Source organism: Notothenia rossii (genome assembly GCF_949606895.1).
Source record: "Notothenia rossii genome assembly, chromosome: 7".
NCBI lineage: Eukaryota > Metazoa > Chordata > Actinopteri > Perciformes > Nototheniidae > Notothenia > Notothenia rossii.
This window is the reverse complement of record NC_136905.1, coordinates 9,816,878-9,837,030: the sequence shown is the minus strand read 5'-3', so window position 1 is coordinate 9,837,030 and position 20,153 is coordinate 9,816,878. Positions and strand designations below refer to the sequence as shown.

The window sequence follows — 20,153 nt, the reverse complement described above, 5'->3', positions numbered from 1 at the left end:
AATCACTATACATGCATGTAAATACTCAGTGTGTGGGAGCCTTCAGATATACTGACAAACTTGTTTCCTTACTGCGTCAGATCACGTTGTCCCCAAAATGGCGCCGTACCGGGGAAGCTAGGCTAATACACACACACTATATAACAGTTTTACACATGTAAACAGCGCTACAAAGTCTTCAACTGTTAGCGGGCCATTACATATTATCTTTGCAAACCTTATGGGGGATTCATTGTGATTTATGCACAGTTTACCAACCTGTATGGTGCAGGTGAAACAGAAGTAATGAGGACACGTTGTGTTCGGTTTCCTTCCAGATTACTTCTGAGGAAACCCCGGGAACGTCCGTCGCTTTAATCGGTACCCCGGAACCATTGAATCAAACACAAACGTTCCGCCTCACTACTCACTGCATCTATCAACCCCGTTAATGACATGAAAATAACAGATGTACAAAATAAATGCATGTTCTAACTCTAAATAATAATAATAATTATATTAATGTGGTCACACATCCCAGGGGTGCCACACCTATAACAGTATTGTGCTGTTTACCAATACAGTAATATGAGTAGTGCAAAAACTTTTTTTAAAACTTGCTGATAGTTTTAGTGCATTACTACATTTTTAACAAACTTGAAAATAGACGTTAGGGTATCAATTCCTAATATCATCCTTACATTTTAAATATATACACAGTATACATATATATTTTTCCATTTAGTGTATTGTATGAAAATAACCCAAAAAATGAGCAAATTATTGAAACAACAATTGTTTAGTTTGGCCAAAGTTTTGATCCATAAAGGTGTTTGATCACTGTAATCATAATCACTATAGGGGGGTCAGGGTTAGTTTCCAATGTATTTGATCTTTTGTGGGCTTATCTTGAAATGTTACTTTGATTTCTAATAGCAGTTTAGTCTCAAATAAATAAAACAATTCTTATTTTATAACTGGCTAATAAAAAGAAAAGTTGCTGTGAGAGATTTTTGTGTACACTAGTCTTTCATTCACAACAATATCATTTTGAGAGTGTAATCACATGCATACAACACATTTTATTTATTTTTATTAGACATCGGTTATTAGGCAAGGTAAGGCAAGGCAAGCTTATTTACAGCATCTTTCAACACAAGGCAATTCAAAGTGCTTTACAAATATGAAAGACAATAAGCGCATTAGTATTATGGATTAGATTGTACAGGAAGTATGAAGAAAATGCAAAGTTATTAGGTTTTAATATTAATTTCAAATATTAGGTCTACCGAGTGGAAGGCCGTCTTCTTTCTCTATCACTTGGTCCACATATCACATTTATCAGATGCCAGTCAGATCAGAAAATGAACAGCTCTCTTTTGGCCACTTGATGGCAGCAGAAATAGGCAAAACAATGAATTGGACACAATCAACACTCATTTGGTTAACTTGGGAGGAGCGCAATTTTAATACATTTCAAAGACTTCATTTTGTATGGCAATGGAGGGTTTAGTTTGAATCCTAGTTCAATTGCATTTAATATGACCTACTTTCAGGATTAGTGGGCAGCTACTCTACAGAACCCAGGGAGAAGTGTGGGGAGCCCATGCCTTGCTCAATGCACTGTGATAGTCTCTCAAGATACCCCCCGATACTATTCAGTGAGTTGATTTTCACTTGGCTTACTATACATGAAATTATTTTTATGATCTGTTTCCCTGAGATAATTCAATAACTCAAGTAGTATTATACCATTGTGAAGCCCTTTGTTTTTAATGGAATACGGGATTTATGGCATGACATATTGAGACTTTTATTGCAAACAATTAACTTTTAACAACACACTTGACCTTTCATGTAAGCTATAAAATACTTTTTAATGACTGTGTGAATAAAACCTTTCATGGCACACACTCTATCACGTTTTTCATGATATTTCCAATACTATATTCTATAATACTATACATTTTATTTGGTATTTTACCAAATGCTGTGCTGTGAATTTTTTTATATACTTTTTGTTTTACTATACCCTGACCTTTTTGATACATTTTGGACATTATAGGAGTTTTGTCATGATAATTTAGACATACTATGATTTCCCCCATTTATTGTTTGACTTTTCATGATGTTTTCAACATATTTCTCTGATGATGCTTACGTTTGATTGTGTTTTTATCCCATACTCCCCACAGTAAGAGAAACCATTTGAGAAAGTTTGAGCTGACAGTAAAGCCTGTAAAACATTTTATAATTGAGCCCCAAGTAGAATATGAATCTGAAAATTAGCCTCATGTCACCTTTTGCATCCAGTTCTTCTACAAGCAAACGCAACATCCACTTTTACAAAAAGTAATCACATTTATTTGAATCATCTTACATGATCACAATATATTATGTCTAACCACTTTGATTTTCACATCACATGTTCTCATGCATCACTGATGCCCTCTGTTATACATCGCTCTAGCCTCTGGGTATATGGAATACACCATATAGAAGGAAAGACATTTGTGCTACACAATGTAGGCATGGCTTGGCCAGTTCTGGCTCCTTGGTAGTTATCTTTGTCTCTCTGTCTGCCCCGGGAAATCACAGTTGTGTAAGAGAGTCTCTGAATCCAATTTCCAATAGTCCAGGTTCCGGTGTGTCTCTGTGCTGGTCCAAGCTGTGGCTCCAGGCGCCGCCGCACCGCTAGCCGATGGTGACACCGAAGCCACACTGGAACTTGTTCTTGCGGTGGTTGAGGAAAGCACCGAGAGCCAGAGTGAGGGGCAGCGGCAGCAGTTTCTTTTCCAGGGTAGCCCCAACCATCCAGTTACTATCAACCGTGCCTGAGGAGAGGAAGAGCACATTTTTTAAAAGAGAAAATCTATATTTATTTTTGCCCTTTTCTAAATGAATAGTCATTTCATTAGTGTGGCTATGGGTGTATTAATACTGGATTTATTTACCTTTAAAGAGCAAGTTAGCTTTGGGAACGTCCAACTGGTAACCAAAGGACGCCGTGGTTTCTTGCATCCTTGTGTTGGCTTCAAATTCAACTCCTATCTGCAACTGTATTAGAAGATAGAAGTTAGAGAATAGATTGAAATGTTTTCATGTTTGTCGTAAAACAATACACACATGCCTATTCAAATTAGGTTTCTACCATCAGGGCAAGAGAAGACGAGGATAAAATCCAAAGGCCTCATTTAAAGCATAACATGCATTCTCAAGTTTAAACTATAATGAGGCTTCAGCACTCTGAGCGGCCTCAGATTCCCCCATCACTGATCCTTTGGACATGCAGTTGGGGAAAAGTAACCAAAATAGGGAAATGTTACACAGCAAAACAATTCCCTTTGGAAGAGACTTACTAGTTCATACTGCTTAAGCTTCAAATCAGACTGAGGATTTCCCCCCCCTTTCCTTATATTGAAATCTCTTTAGGAAAGGACCCATTTGATGGCCAGTATCAGGAGAAACCATTACAGTGGGCAAATAATGATTGATTAAAGAAGATCGTACATTTCCCCACTGTGGGGCGACTAAAGGGCTTTCTGAAAAACATATGCTTTCAGTGAAAATTTGAATGTGAAACAAAATGCTGCATTTGAGAAGTTTTGGGAGATGAACGACACACACACACACACACACACACACACACACACACACACACACACACACACACACACACACACACACACACACACACACACACACACACACACACACACACACACACACACACACACACACACACACACACACACACACACACACACACACACACACACACACACACACACACACACACACACACACACACACACACACACACACAAAAATAGATAAACTACAGTGAACTGAACTGGAATGTGGACAGGGAATTATCTTTAAATGTTTCCCAATCCAGGGCTGTCCCAACCAAAGGCCTTAAGAAAACACACACCCCCCCCCTCACACACACTTCCTCTGCCTCCTGCTCTGTATTCTGCCAGCTTTATCCTTTTCATCCTTCAGCAGAGAAAGCACCTGAGCCACGCAGAGCTTTAGTTCTCAAGGCTGGAGTTTCACACCACAGGCTGTCTTACCAGAAATAATGCTGGTGCTATCAGCAGTTGTTGTCTTTCCTCATCGCTGAGGCTTGACAGCATAGGTTTTGTGATATCCTGTCTCTACCCTTTATGTGAAATGAATGCACGCAACACACACACACACACACACACACACACACACACACACACACACACACACACACACACACACACACACACACACACACACACACACACACACACACACACACACACACACACACACACACACACACACACACACACACACACACACACACACACACACACACACACACACACACACACACACACACACACACACACACACACACACTAATTTCAGGTACCTGATCATTGGCTTTGTGATAGTATGTAGCATGCGCTCCTCCTCCTCCCAAAGTCAATGTAGCTACGAAGTTGTCCCCTGGGGAGAAAGAAATGATTTGAGAATCTATCACAGAGCTAACATAAGAATGAAATTAGATTTGGCACCACTTGGTCCATATCACACGACAGAAGAGTGATGAAATGAACAGGTAAATATAAGACTGAGAGAGTGACAGAGCAGGGATCTACCTGTGTACCTGCCCAACAGGGAGGTGACGGCCCCTTCCTCCCCCGGTCTTCTGTGGTACACCAGTTCTCCACCCATAGCCAGAGCCGGTGTGATGGACTGCAGATAGTGGCTCACCAAAATGCCTGAGGGAAAACAGGAACAGAGCATCACATGATGTACACAGTATGGTCTCTTATCATCTGTATTTGTAGTACGGACATCCTGAATCAAACTGTGTGGAGTCGCTGGCAGGTTTTTATCAGATTTCAATAAACAACGAGAGAAACTTGACAACCTGCCACAATTAGACTTAGCTGTTATCTGGTTAGTGCTCTCTGTAGCTAGTGTCTATAATCTGCCAACGGTTGTTTTTGAGGGGAAAAGCTCGTAACACTGCGAGTTATTCTGTAGTCACAACAACTCCAACAAAGTTTGACTTCCTCCCTGTAACAGATCCTGTCATGCCAAATACAGGAGAGACATCAACTTCTCCTATCATGACTTAAAAGTGAATACTCTTGAACCAGGACCTGCAGCACTTTGATCAAGTAGTTTGTAAAAAGATTAGTATGGGCTACAACAAACCCCTCTGTGGACTTTGTTTTGAAGAATTAGAAAAAAAGAAACCATACCAGATCCAACAAGTACATCTGGATTTCCGAGCGTCACGGCAGAGGTGAAGTGTTCCCCGCGCCACTCCATGTCACACTGCCAGTTCACAAACTTATGCTGCTGCGTCTAAAACACACAAAAAGGGGGAAAGACTGAAATGACAAAGTAAGCTGAACAAAGACAAAACATCGGAGAGGCGGTTTCCTCGACAAGTCTACATACCTGGATGGCTATTTTGGAGCGTACTGCAGACGTGAGCTGGTGGATGATTTGAGCATTCAGACTACCAGTGTTGTCCATATCTCCAACCATAACTGGGAAAGACTGAGGGGAGGAAATACATGTATTAGTTTGAAATTCATGTGAAACCTCGTAGCCAAGCTGGGGGCTGAATATGTTCTTGACTAGGGCTGCAAGATTTTGGAAAAAACTGACAATGCAAAAAAAAAAATCAGCGATATGTTGTGATAAAAAATAAAAATACTGGAAATGTTTTCTAAATAGCTAAAAATACCAGTTTTTGGTCAATATCATCCCATCTGTAGCTGAAATATTGCCATAACCCTGATATTACATGCTATTTTTACAACCATATCTTCCTGTTTTTTTATAAATTGATTAAAATGATTGTGATTGGTGGATCCCTGTGTGTGCAGAATCCTTCTGTTACTCACAAGTTACAAAATCAGAGTGTCCCAGAACTTAAATCGCAGTAAATGTGTTATGACACAGACCAACTTTGTTTTACTTGACATTACAAGTCCTGTGATGTGACTATTGCACATGTTGATGATTAAACACCGTTGTAAGCTGCCTTTATCTAAAGCATTGTAAATGTTGTTGAGCAAATACAAATGACTTGTGTGATCCTTGTAGGCAAAGCACTAAAACTGATTTAAAGTTGTTATCGAAACCTGTTATTCAGTGTTGAATGCAAAGGAGGTCATTAAAAGAGATCAAGCTTAGCCTGTAACCAACAAAAGGCTTTCTAAGCCCAAGTCCTAAATGTCAACAACACTTTAAAAAGGTCCTTACACACCAAACTGACACCAAAGAACGCCAAAGAACGCGAGCCGACGGAACGTCGCCTCACGTCTCCTGCGTCTTGGCCATGTGTCGCACTGGAACACACCGCAAAGACTTCAGCCAACGGCCAAGTTACACGTACGAACTGCGAATGCGTGAGTGGCAATAACTCTCCTTACCAGCAGGCGGCGGTAGTGTGTATTCGTCATTCAAAAGAGGCAACCGGAAGACAGTCTGTGTCATACACCGAGAGAAGAAGAACAGACAGCGTGATATAAACAAACAACAAATAGCGTGTGTTTTCCATTTTCACTCTACAGCAAGAAGCTCATGGGGCTTTCCCGAGCCTGTGTCGAGAGCTGGAGTTCAATGAAATCTCAGATTTGCCTTCTTAATAGTTATTTTGGGTCCCTCACTTCCGTTTCGCTTCTCATGCACTGATTCGCTAGCTGAACAGCCAATCAGAGTGATTTCTTTAGCCGACGTTTACCGACAGCCTACCGATTCAACATGTCGAATTGGCAGTGGAAGGTGTCGGCACGGCCGAAAAGACACAACAGGGTATATGCAGGAATCCTGAAGTCAAATTCAATACCTTTTAAGACCTTTTTTAAGACCCTTTCCATACATTTTAAGACCTCATTGCAACTTTGAGTTCTAGCCGGTTACATTGGCAACACACTTTACCTCACATTTACTATATTGATTGTAAGATAGCAAAACTAAACAGAGTGCAGACAGACTACTGAAGCCTCCTCTCCACATGAACTTCAACCTCTCTGTGAAGGTCAGGTTTAATGCAGTATGCTGCTTTTTTGCTTCTGTACTCTGTGCTCTTTCATTCCAGTAAAACTCCTCAGAAACCATTAGAAACCAGTATTTGACCAATTGACAAAACTTTGAACTATGAAATATGTGGGGTAATGCCATATAGGAGCTCCATCTCAAATACCCAGGGGTTAAATTGGGCTGGGGCTGTCCGGGGCTAAGCCCAGGCACATAGGACAATGCTCTGACGTCATCAACCTCACACATTTGTCATATGTTTACAAAAAAGGATATATATATGTTATGACTTTTCTCGTTCTTAATATAGACTACATTTAGGGTCGATATGTGTTGACTTTACTTTAAAATAGCAGATCTCTGTGACCGGATATAGTTTGGATTAGACCCCGGCCCCACGAGGACGCATACGGTAAAACGCATACGCAAGCGCAAAAAAGTCTTCCGTTCACACGCATTCGATTCATTAACGTGTCCGTTCACACTAGACCGCTGGAAATGCTGGAAACGATGTAGTACATATGTCAGGCCTGTAAGTGGCGCTGCCGCCGCCCGAAATACACCAAAAGCAGCGAAGAAGACCCCGGAGCATGGTTGCCATGGTTGCCCTTCTGTTTATTCTACGCGGTGGACGACGTGTTCTCCTGCTGTATATCTCTCCGGTAGTCCACAGCAGATCAAAAACACCCACCTCACCGCCTCTTCCAAGGAACGAGGGGACCGTGCGGCAGTTTCCGTAAAAAAATGTTTTCCGCCGGTCAACATGTCCTTTAAAGATGACTCTGTTCTCTGTATAATAATTGAATAATATTTAATAAACGGTGCCTGCCTCTCTTTTCCTCCCCCTCTTCTGACAGCCCAGCAGCAGCAGGAGACGCGGGGAGAGGGAGGTGGGCTATTTCATCCTTATCAGAAAATGAGGGCTTACACACGGAGCCGTTGGACCCCCAGAGCGTTGCGTATGTGCCGGTCTACCCACCTTGGGACCCGTTACCGTAGTCGTTTAGTTCCCCCCCCCCCCCCACAGAGCGGAGCAAGGCAACGAAACTTAAAATAATAAGCAGCATTTTACGGCGCGCTATGCATGGGGCCGCCTTGGGGGGTTTCCCGACATGTCGTTTCAGTAAATTAAAGGGTGTGTCATGTTGTCGTTGCTGTGGACCTTCTTAATACCTTGGAAAATAGCGTTTAATACTTTTTAATAGCCTTAATTTTCGCTAAATTGATTGATCAACTTTTAATACTTTTTAAGACCCTGCGGACACCCTGCACAAAGGGGCGTGACACAGCAATCTGAGTAGGACGACACAACGCTCATCGACGGCCCGAGATCTATCTACATCTATCGACGGCCGAAATCGGCTTGGTGTATAAGGGACTTAAGAGTTTATTAAAGAAATGATCATTACCTCTGCTGGTCCAGTCTGTTTACTGCCTACGTAGGTGGATCCAAATCGATAACCAGAATCAGCAAGAGTACTGAGGTTAACCGTATGGCAGACCTGGAAGTGGTTACTCAGACCCTTGTTGACCACCAACCGCACCCCATCCATCTGCAGAGGGTACACCTCTGAAACAGAGATAGGGCAGAAGAAGATTACAGACCATACCTATATCTAATAAGTGATCTTATTAAATACCATGAGTAATACTTTAAAGGTCACCTATTGTGCAAAATCCACTTTGTCATGTTATACATCAACATGTGTCCCCTCTGTGTAAAGAAATTCTGAAATTTTCAGGAAAAAAGATTCCCTCACTTTTTGTCCTGATCCATTTATAAAAAAAACCTGTCTGAAAATGAGCAGATCAGATTTTGGCCACTTTATGATGTCATAACAATTTATTTGGCTTGTGTAACCATTAGCCAATCACCCCACCTTATCACCTGAATCTCCCCCTAGAGAACCATTGTGTTCTTTTTAACCAAATCTCTCTCAGAGGGGCGTGGGGAGTCGCTCCTTATTTTTCATCTAAAGTAAAAGACAGAATCAGCACTTTTGAAACAGGGCTGAAACAGAGGGGATTATGGGATGCTGGAATGATCCGTTTGGTATTTTGAGCCAAACCCTTCAGAGACATGTTTGTATATATCTGAGACCTATAATATATTGATGAAAAAGAGTATAATAAGAGACCTAAAGTGGAACAAATGTTGAAACAAATTTCATTATTGGCTCATCCCACCATTTTTTTTCCTTACCTTTACATTTGCGGTGGCACTCCTCATATGTGCCAGGATTTGGGAGAGGGGAGTCTGCATCTGCTGTCTGCTGGTCAGACGTAGCAGGGACGGAAGACATCGAGGGCATGGTGAACCCTGGAGGGACAGATCCAAGCCCCGGGACCCCTGGACTACCTCCAGCTGCAGCTGGGGCAGGACTGGGGGAGGCGGCAGCCAACACACTGCCCATACTCTGAGACTGTGACAGACTATACAGAATCAGAATAACTGTATTCGTCCTACAGAGGGGAAATGTACATAACAGCAAATAAAGAGCCAAAGATAGCTTAATATAGATTAAGAAACATGCATCATAATATTAAAGATAACAGTAGAAAATACACAATTACAGTAAATACAGTAGAATTCTATAATTAATGATATTAATGTCGTTAAATATAACACAGCCCCAGGTTACTTCGTTAAATAATATGTCACATTTGCAGTATTAGATTGCAAGGATTAAACATAAAGATGCAAGTGTTCTGTTATGCAAACAATAAACCTATACCACAATAAGCCCCACACAGTACTTCCAATGCAGTTAGCTCCACAAGAGTTAGCTCACTTGCAAGCTCCAGTGATCTGTCAAGAGTCCTCCTGACAGTAAGTAACGTAAGGTTGGTTTGTTGTAGCTAAGGCCCAGCGTTGTCAAACTCTCAATATATAAAATACAACTTTAAAATGTTACAATACAACTACAAGAAATATCGAACAGGAGCTTGTTGTTTGCTACAGAGGACACCTTTGGAGATAAGCCTGTAAAACTATCCGCTTGCAGCATTTAACCTGTGAGCTTCATGCAGGCTAGCAGGGTTGGTTGGTTGGTTAGCTAGCTGGCTAGGTAGCCATGTGGATTCGAGCACAATATCTTTAAGTCTTCACAAGGAAAATATGGTAATAGGGAGTAAGATATGTGGTGTGTTTACACTCAAATTAACCCCTCATAAAAGTACTAATGCCATGTTAAGGTTTACTCACGCTGAAGGTTTGGGTCCAGGGGTAGGTTCAACACCGGTAAAGTTCACCACAATGTACGTGATCGTGGTTGACAAGGGCCCGCCTATTTCGCGTAACTCACCCACCGATTGGTTAATGTACATCCTATTTCAACGCTGATTGGCTGACAACAAAGCAGGGACAGCCCCCTCCGGATGACGTGTCACGGTGTTCATTCGCTTAACATGTATTTAATTCCATCTCCGACTGAATGACATTCCAAGGGTATTAGTTACGGGCCGTAGCTCATCATTCAATTTACAAATGATATACTTTAGTTATCAACTCAAATTGAATAAGATGAGGGCTTACCAGAGGTGAACTGAACTGTACTGACCAATTGTATAAAGCATCAAATACAATAATACCTTGTGTGCAATATCGGTGGTTCTGTATCCTTGATCAATAACTTCTACTTTGGTGAAAACCTTAAGACACACATTTTAGATTTCACACTAGCATTCTGCTCTAAGAGAAAGGCATGACTAACACACAAAATGTAGTGTCATTTTAGGAAGAAACGGTAGTCCCATGTGCTTAAACAATACATTTGGTTTGATTAAATGGCAGAATTTCAGAGACTACATGGAGCACAATAACAATGATAAACACACACAGTAACACAATATTTGATCAATACAAGTGTGATAGCTATTTGAAATGTTTCACATGATCTAAACACACTTACCATCTGATATTTGCTCAAAGTAAATCTTTTTTTTAGATGTCAAGACTATTGAACAAGCAGAACAAAATTAAAATAAAAAACAACAGGAGTTAGTCAGTTGGGAGTTTTTATTTGTTTGAGGCGCTGGCATCGACACAATTAACAGAAAAATGGTTGTCTGTTTTCTTCACTTAAAGCTGGTCTGGTCATCAAGTCATTAAGATATTATTTTCTCAGAATACAGTTTGGAACAAAATGGTTTCAGGTTACAAACCCATAAAATGGTCATGAAATGAAGAGTTGCCTGCAACGAGGTAAAAAAAATAAAAATGGGGAACCAAAAACAAGGGAACTGCAGAATCAGACATGCAGCAAGTTAATGCCAAGTACTACTTCAGAAGCTTTAGGAGATGGGCACACATGGGGCCTTCTCTGCTGGTGCTTAGCAGTAATGCAATTGTCAGCAAAGGAATCAATAAAAAAAAGTATTCGTTTTCAATCTTAACTGCATCGTTCGAGACATTGTGCTAAAGTCAAGGAGTATATAATATATTCAGACAGCTGGTCATATTTACAATTCTGTCTTTAGACAAATACATTTCTTTAGCAAGGAGAAACTGAAAAATCCTTTCTGCAAAAACATACTGAAACTAATAGGGTGCCGATTTACCTACAATTCAACCTTTGTTCAAGAGTCTGGGCAAAATAGAGGTTTGACGTTTGATTAAAGGGACAGTGTGTAGGATTTGACGCCATCTGGCTACGGGGTTAGAGATTCAACGACCGAGTACCCCTCCTGTTCCAAGAGGACCAACTTCCTATGTAGATACTAGTCAAACAAAAAACATAGGTTATGAATATTATATTCCATTTGTGCGAACAATTCCCCTTAAAAATTCTACTCACTGGCCCTTTAAGGCACTTTGGAGGGAAGAAGGTACACAGTATCGACATTGAAAAGACCGAAGCAGTTGGCTGGTTTCATCGAGTTAACTAAGGCCCCTCTCGTCCTGTTAATTACCAATGACCTCAAAACCAGAAAAAGGCTGTCTATGGATTTTTTAAAAAGGGATCAAAGAAACAAATACTGACTTGTCATAATTTGATCTGTGCTTCTACAAAACGCGCCATTATCACTGACATTACACTGCCGCCATCTTTTAACCTCCTTTTCTCGGCAGTAAACACTTTAATATAAAAAAAGTAGCCATTTCACTCAACAATGTCACAGGTGCTCGCCTGCAGCATCATATCAGCCCTCTTTAAAACATCACTCAGCAGAGTGGTGGTTTTGGTTTCTGAAGCAATATCTTTTCTTACTTTTAAATCTGTGTCTGTTCTTCCTGCTTTGATTCCCTTTTGAAACAAAAATTGGTTAAACTATGGATGTGGAAAGTCTGCTTTTTTTTTTAACCACTGCATCCCTAAATGACTGCAGAACATTTTTCGGGGAAAATGCTATAATAACCAACTGGAATGACGACACAAGTTACAAAAGAAAAACATTCAGTGGCAACGTTATTAGGTAAACCAACTCCTACATGTAAATATCTAAATCAGCCACTCAATGCATAAGTACGGTCAAACAGTTAAGTTGTCGGGACCAAATATGATAGGAGAAGAAAAGTGAATGTGGAATGATTGTTGGTACTAACCTCCGGGGATTTCACACATATCAACGAGTGGCCTCTGTGACAGCCAAATTGTCTTATTCATGAAAGGTCAGAGGAGAGTGGAAGGACCGGTTCAAGCCGCCAGTAACAAATAACCATGTGTAACAGAGGTATGCCAACAAAGAAAACTGTGGCTCGACGAGACCGGTTCACCGGCATTGCAAAGCAGCCGATTGGAAAAGTGCTGCTTTGCCACTCAGATAGTAGGGTCAGATTTGGCGAACCCATGAAACAAACATTTCGGATGAAAGTAATTCTAACTTTCTTTATGACAAAGTCTTCTCTAAATGTTGTCGTCCACATCCATCTCATTATGGCCAGTTTACCCTTCTTCTAATGGCCATTTCTTTTATGGATCCCTTGCCTCAACACAGACCACGACATTTCAAACAAGAGCCGAGCTAAATGGCCTCCCACAGTCACAAGATCTCAATTCAACAGAGCACTTTTAAGAGAAGGTTAAACAATCTACAGCACGAGTGGGACCAATCTGCAGCAACAGCATGAGGCCGTCATGTCAACATGAACCAATCTCTTGAGGAATGTTGCCAGAACCTCCTTGCCATCAAGTCAGGTGTATCAAATAAAGTAGCCACTGAGTGTAAATTGTTAATAAAAAGGGGTTCCCAAAGCCTCTGGTCAAGGGCATGTCCGCAGGATGTAGTTCATCTGCACAGAGAGAATGTGAGCAGGCTCTATGGCTCCAGGTCTACCTTTGGTTTCACATTTTCATTCTCAAAGCAAAGTACAAAAAAAAGTTGTTAATGACAACTTTCATCTATAGTTGAGCGGCTGATTTCAATAACAGACAACAGCCCATATCACATGTCCATCTCTGTCAGCGGGGCTGAGCGTTCAACTGATTGAAGTGGCAGTTTACCTTAAAGTGTGCACAGACAAAACTGGAGATAGCTGTAAACTCGAACTGGAGTGAAAATAAATCAAAATAAAAAAAGACCATCTTGGTGGCAAAACGGGGAACAGAAGTCATCACTTGGAATCTTGTGTGATGCATAGCCAATATTGTGTGATGAGCGCCAGTCGCCTTGATTCTCCTGGAAATAAAAACAAAAGCAGAGTTAGTATTTATGCTTTAGAAAACCGTGCAGAGAAGAAAGCTGGCTGCGTGCGCTTATCCGCTCTGTGCAAATCTATGTTGACTGCTGTTGTGCAGCCCCAGGAGGACAGCCCTTAACCCTTAAATCCTCTGAAACTGAAGATAATCTCGTTGGCAGAGAATTCTATCAATTAGCAGGGTCGCTACTATTTGCTATTCACAAAAGGTAGAGCACTCGGATGGTTCCACTGGTACCAACATATTGTGCACTAAGTTAAATGCAGTTGCAGTTTCTTTTACTTTGTCATATTATTCCCACTTTCTGGCTGATGAATGTTATAAAAAAGCGGGTTTAACGCCAGCAGTCAAGCTTTGAACAGGATATATATAGCTGGGCAGTCCAGTAAATAACAACCCTGTTCTTCTTGGACGCATTAGAGGCAGCTTTACAGCTCCTTAAAACCAGCCACACAAAGCCCTAAATACTCAGCAGCGTCAGACTTAAATATGCAGCTGAATTATGACCCAAGTGTTATCAGCAGATAATCCCCTGCTCAAGATGTGTCAGATGATTAGACGGGTACAGCTGGGGTCACTACACCATTTCAGCTTTGAAAAAGTTGTGTTTTTAAAATCAAGGATTGCAAAAAGGGAAACTGACCCTTTACTCAGATTCCTCCCAGTTCCTTGTTTCGGCCCCCGATCTCAAGTTCGTCGTCTTCGGCATCGGGGTCCACAGAGTGAAACTCGGCCACATACAGGCTCTTATCAATGCAGCTGGGGATGGGCTTGATGTCAGTGACCAGTTGATCCTCAATGTTCTTTAGGTTGTAGCGGTCCTCTGAAGTTATCAGGTTGATGGCCAGACCCAGGTGACCAAAGCGCCCTGCGAGAGAAGAGACAGAGAAGCTGTTATGTGATGGAAGTAAGTGTCAAACTGGACGGATTTTGAAAGAAGTTGAAGTTGAGGACTTATGAATTAGTCGTCATACCTGATCTGCCGATGCGATGCAGGTAGGTCTCTGCATTTTTAGGGAAGTCAAAGTTGATGACCACGTTCACTGCCTGGATGTCAATTCCCCGAGTAAACAGATCTACAAGAAAGTACATATATTAGTCAACATTTCGACTATCAATACATTTCAATTTCCACTTTAATATATACTCTCGTCACATACCTGTGCAGACCAGGTTTCTGCACAATCCATTCCTGAAGTCGTGGAACACACGGTTCCTGTACTCCTGCATCATCTTTGCATGGATGTAGAAGCACGAGTATCCCAGCTGGGTGATTTTCTTGGCCAGAAGCTCAACCCGCTGTGTGGAGTTACAGAAGATGATGGACTGATTGATCTGAAGCTGTAATGAAAAACATAAAGATTCAATTAAAGGATGAAAAAAACATGTCTTTATGCACACAGCCTCGGGTATCCTGCGGCTTCGCTAAGTTAGAGTTCATTCCAGGATGAACAAAAAGGCAGCTTGTGTCCGTTTTGTCAAATAAACCATAAAACCATCAACGATTGGAAAAATAATCTGTCTCGAAATTCAACCAGAAAGGGCAGAGAAACATTGCTTTTTAGTACGAGTTACAAAAGTAGACCATTGAATGTCACGAGCCGAATACTCACCCTAGAAAAGAGTGTGTTGAGACAGTGGACCTTTTGTCTTTCAGTCACATAAGCGTAGTACTGAGTGATGCCCTTCAAGGTCAGTTCCTCCATCAGGTTGATCTCATAAGGCTTCGACAGGTGCTTGCTCTGTAAACAACATTCATAGTGTGTTATGAAACAAAACACTTTATTTGAAACATCTTTGGAGGATGGAATTGCTTCAGCGAGTCCTCACCATGAATTTTTGCACACTGATGGGAAATGTGGCAGAGTAGAGCAAGATCTGACGGTCCTTTGGCATGAAGCTGATGATATCTTCAATCAGGACCACAAAGTCCTGGGACAGCAGCTTATCTGCCTGAAGAAAGAAATGTGACATAATGAATACAGAGGACCCGTTTATAAAAACACAGGAAACAATATGGAAAAGCAAAACAATGAATTCAAGAGCCAAACCTACCTCATCCATCACAATCAGTTGGGCTCTGTCCATTTTTGCCACGCCCTTCTTGATCAGGTCGAGGATCCTGCCTGGTGTAGCAATCACTACATGCACTATAGGGAAGAAGCAGAAATGGATTAGCAACAAAACAGAAGCCAGGGGGATTTTTGTTGTTGTTGTTGTGATTATAAGGGACCAATGTGTGGAAAGATAAACAAAACAATAAACCATATTTAATTTTTTCTTAATGTACATTATTTCATATTTGGTTCTTGTACATAAAAGTCTATTTACATGTATTTAGACTTTATGCAATATTTTGCATTGCTGGAGGAGCTCAGGTCAGAAGAACGTCATTGCCATTTCTACATTGTAGCTTATGTGCATATGACAATAAATCCTTTGAATCTCCTTCATTGAAAACGTTTGTTTCCTTATATTGAATATTAACGGCACAACCAATACCTGTCTCATCAAGACGCATGATGTCGTCCCTTAGGTTGGTGCCACCCGTGGTCGCCATCACCTTGACACCACCGAGGTGCTTGCTGAGCTGGATGCTGATCTGGCTCATCTGCAGGGCCAGCTCTCTTGTTGGCACCATTACTATGGCTGGATTGAGACAAAAATGGGAAGGGCTGATGAAATGCCAGGGTTGAGACGCATAGAGAATATTAAATAGAGTGGCATCGACCCAACAAAGAGGTATTTATAGTTTCCGATCAACAGTTATTTCCCACGAAACTGAAATCAATTCTAATTTGGGAGAAAATAACAGGGGTCATGGCCATGTCTATGTGCTGGAGAGATTGTGGATACAAAAAAAAAATCTATATGGTTCAAATATACTTTATTCTTTTTTTACTGACACCATCTCTGCTGCTCCAACACAGCTGTCCTTCAAATTCTGCTTCAGTTGAGGCAGCAGAAACTCACCCTGAATGTGATCCTTCTTCAGGTCTATCCTCTCCAGCAGAGGGATGAGGTAGGCTCCACTTTTTCCTGTGCCATTCTTAGCACGAGCCAAAATATCTCTGCCTGACAGAGCGATGGGGATACTCTCCTCCTGTTGACGGAGAGAGAAGCCCAGTCAGTGCAATGGGCATGGTCAATTGGACATGACACATATTTGGTGAAACATACCAAAATAAAAAACAGTACACACTACAAAGAAAAAAAAGGCATCTATGAGTGCCATTATACTTTCATCTAAAAGTGTGCAATATGTTGTTTAGGTAAAGACAGGCAGACCTACATGTGTGTGTGACCACATTCCTATAAGACCCTCGTCCTCAGCTTTCACAATACAAGGTAACAAGGTTTCAGATGGCATGGTCAAGTTACTCTGTTAGAGAGGAGGGTTATGTCTACACAAACAAGAAACTAAAAAGGGGCAGTGTTCTGGGTTTCACTGAGTGCAGTCAGATGTATAATTATGATTTATGTGAAAAGACCCGAGGAAACTTTTTAGGAAGGTTCAGAAAGAAATATACTAAAATAAGTCTCACGCCTCAAAACCATGAGGGCTCCGTGTTGTACATTGTCTTACCTGGACAGGGGACGGTTTCTCCCATCCCATTTCAAAGATGCCCATAAGCAGTTCGCGCTTTAGGCAGTAGTCTTCAAATTCATTTCCCTTAGTTGATGTCACATCCTGGGAGAACAAATCAGAAACATGAGATTACTGTTCAAAAGGACCCAGAAGTTAATGGGACACCTTTAGAAGGCAAAACGCATTAAAACATTCAAAATCCAACCGTAGTTTACCGAAGTTCTCATCCTGCAGTCCTTCGGAGGCAGGTCCAGGCACTTCTTCCAGTCATCACCAAATCTAAGTGTAAGAAATAACAATATTCTAGCTTAATAAATGACACAAAAATTAGGTCTCTGAAATATATAGAGCCCTAAAACTATTTACTTCCCATGTATATGATCAAGAATGGGGGAAGGGGCAGACGGCGCAGAACAATGACTGTGGAGTAACTTTTCCTTTAATGCAGAATTAGAGAATATGGAACTGGGGGCTTACTTGATGCCCCCGCTGCTCTGAGGAATGCTGGTCTTCTTCTGGAGGGCAGACGACTGCTGGACACCCGAAAGGAGTCCCATCTGTCCTTTGAGCTGCCCATTTGCTGGTTTGTTCAATCCAATCATTGGGTTTGCTGTTCTTGCTGTAGCCATTGCATCAACGGATCAACATTCACTGGCAATTTTGCTTCAATGTGTTTTATTTGCCCACCCGTGTGTAAAAAAAAACAACTAAAAGCTGAAAAAATAACTCGTCTGATGATTTTTAAAGAATGTATTGCGTACACAATCTGACGTTAAGACCTCTTGAAAATTAGAGGTCTGCGTATGAATTATGTCTATTTACAAGACAACTCTCCAAAAAAGGGAGAAATTAACATTCATATGAATAAATAAATCAAGCATGTGACCAAAACAAACTCTTTTCTTTTCAAAATAGTTTTTCAGTACTTTTATCCTGGCTGTATAATTCAGAATTATCTTTTTGTGTTCTTCTGAGTATCTTGGCTTTTTAAATCCAAGTGCTATGTCTGTACATTCAAATTGGCCAGTAGTAAAATATATTCTGCTTGGTCACGTCTCAAGACTATTCTTATGATTCGTTTCTTTGTCATCAAAAGTCTTCAAATGTTTTTTGCTGGGGCTCGATACTGGCTCAAAAAGTCACTCCAGCAATGTTGTCCTAAAACATGGGACGGTCCACTCAAAATGTCTGTGGTAATCCTGTTCCGGTTTTCTTTAGGTCAGTGGCAAATGTTGAGATGATCGTCTGCAAAGTGCTTTGGGAATTGCAGCTCAACAGAAAAATCCAAGTTACCTGTCAGGCAATAAAAAAAAAAATCCATACAGGAAATCAGAACCAAACATTTCAGATATGTGCATGAGGAATAACCATCTTTGATGAGCTGCAATCCAAACAATACCCAGTATGAAAAAAACGTCAGAATCACAATAAGGTTTACTGCCATGGTGAGTGGTCATCAATAACATGATCAATTAGTATACAAATATGTACCAAAAAAAGATGTATGTTTTAAAATGAAAGCTGTTCAATTTGTGTGCGAAAATATCGAATAATTGGAATATGCTTTCTGCTGATCTTAAAACCTGCTCAGATGTTCAGTTGTTCCCCGATGTGCAAAACATTTCTTATTTGGGGAAACCAGTCTTTCCAACATTAATTTTACTGTAATGTGAGATGTTTAATTGTAAAAATGATATTTACATATAAAAATGGTCCTAGTATTTCTATTGTATACAGCTGTATTTTGATATGGTTTTAATTGTCAGTGTGATGGGCACTAGGAAATGTTTTAAACTGTTAATTGTTATGCGTGTCGACTGCAGACGGATATTAGCTTTTAGCTATAATCTGGCATTTAGCCCGTTTTGTCCTTGAGATTCAAAGTACATGCATTAATGTACAATGCATGGTCCTTATTCAATAAAGATGCATAATAAAAGGAATGTGCAATAGTTCGGCAACAACAACACTAGACCGAAAAAAATGGCTTTCAAATTGACAGGCACCGTCAATGTTACATCCAAGTAATGTTTACAGAATTAACAGGGTTACAACTATGGATTAAAGCAAACACTAACACCGCCATTAATAACGACTGTGCAAATGCGTCTTTGTTGTGATGCTAAGAGTAGAAGCTAACCTAAAGCTAACGCAGTTTGGGAGTTCAAATCAACTCAAAGTTAGCTAGTTAGCTCCTGGACTTTTTCTTACATATTTAATCTTTTGAACTAAAAGCAAAATAAACCAACCACCCGGTTATTGCTCAGTGTGCCATTTATTTCATTAACACCCCGTTAATGCCGATGGAAAAGTTAGCTTGAAATAAGTTAGTTAGCAAGACTGTAAGCAGCGTAAAAACTTTATGCATAGCAACGTGGCTTTAGCAGTTAAGCTAGCATGCTAACGCGAACTTGTCAAATTACGTATTTAAGGGGACCTATTTTAAACATTTAATCGATAAACAATATCCAAAACCCCTAACAACCGTGGCACTATTTTTGTTTGATTGCTTCTGTTACTTCAACGTTTTTATTCATCCCAAACAAAATATTAAGTTAGCATGCTAGTGTTAGCTTAGCACAGTTAACATACACGGTTCTGTTAATCGATAATGAGAAAATACTGTTTATCCAACCTGAGAGGCGATGCTAGCTTCACTTTGCTACTTCCACACACAGTTTCTCCTTGTTGTGTCGTTGCTTAACGTTTCGTCGACGGTTTAATTAAGTTCGGTAAATACTTGCTGTTTCAAGAAATCCATCGAGTTTTCGCTCTTTTGTCTCTTCTTTCGAAATATTGACAATTCAACATGGCCGCGCGTTCGTTTTTGGGCTGGTTGTTTGCTCCAAAGCACCTCCCACTGACCAATCAGAGCGCTGCTTTCAAATGTTGCTGTGTGTGGGACA

General features: G+C 40.7%; 2 protein-coding genes across 4 annotated transcripts; both read right to left on the bottom strand.

The window, feature by feature from the left end:
* Positions 1-2,320: 2,320 nt before the first annotated feature.
* tomm40 (translocase of outer mitochondrial membrane 40 homolog (yeast)) lies at positions 2,321-10,340 on the bottom strand. 3 transcript variants are annotated; one of them, XM_079691508.1, is made up of 9 exons: positions 10,226-10,340; positions 9,224-9,483; positions 8,430-8,590; positions 5,431-5,532; positions 5,229-5,334; positions 4,617-4,739; positions 4,388-4,464; positions 2,934-3,036; positions 2,321-2,813 (listed from the first exon to the last, which is right to left on the bottom strand). In XM_079691508.1, exons 2-9 carry the CDS (start codon positions 9,432-9,434, stop codon positions 2,674-2,676), a joined length of 1,023 nt encoding a protein of 340 aa, XP_079547634.1. In that variant the 5' UTR covers positions 9,435-9,483; positions 10,226-10,340; the 3' UTR covers positions 2,321-2,673. The 3 variants fall into 3 exon arrangements, with proteins under 3 accessions (XP_079547634.1, XP_079547635.1, XP_079547636.1); XM_079691509.1 differs by having other exon boundaries at positions 9,224-9,443; positions 10,226-10,317; XM_079691510.1 differs by having other exon boundaries at positions 9,224-9,453; positions 10,226-10,296.
* A 680-nt stretch (positions 10,341-11,020) lies between these two features.
* Positions 11,021-20,054, bottom strand: ddx61 (DEAD (Asp-Glu-Ala-Asp) box helicase 61). The gene is made up of 13 exons (XM_079691259.1): positions 19,883-20,054; positions 17,725-18,540; positions 17,463-17,526; positions 17,245-17,349; positions 16,632-16,761; positions 16,161-16,307; positions 15,714-15,808; positions 15,489-15,611; positions 15,272-15,400; positions 14,819-14,999; positions 14,633-14,734; positions 14,302-14,526; positions 11,021-13,638 (listed from the first exon to the last, which is right to left on the bottom strand). The coding sequence occupies exons 2-12, from the start codon at positions 17,874-17,876 to the stop codon at positions 14,309-14,311; spliced, it is 1,446 nt and encodes a 481-aa protein (XP_079547385.1). The 5' UTR covers positions 17,877-18,540; positions 19,883-20,054; the 3' UTR covers positions 11,021-13,638; positions 14,302-14,308.
* Between the last annotated feature and the right edge of the window lie 99 nt (positions 20,055-20,153).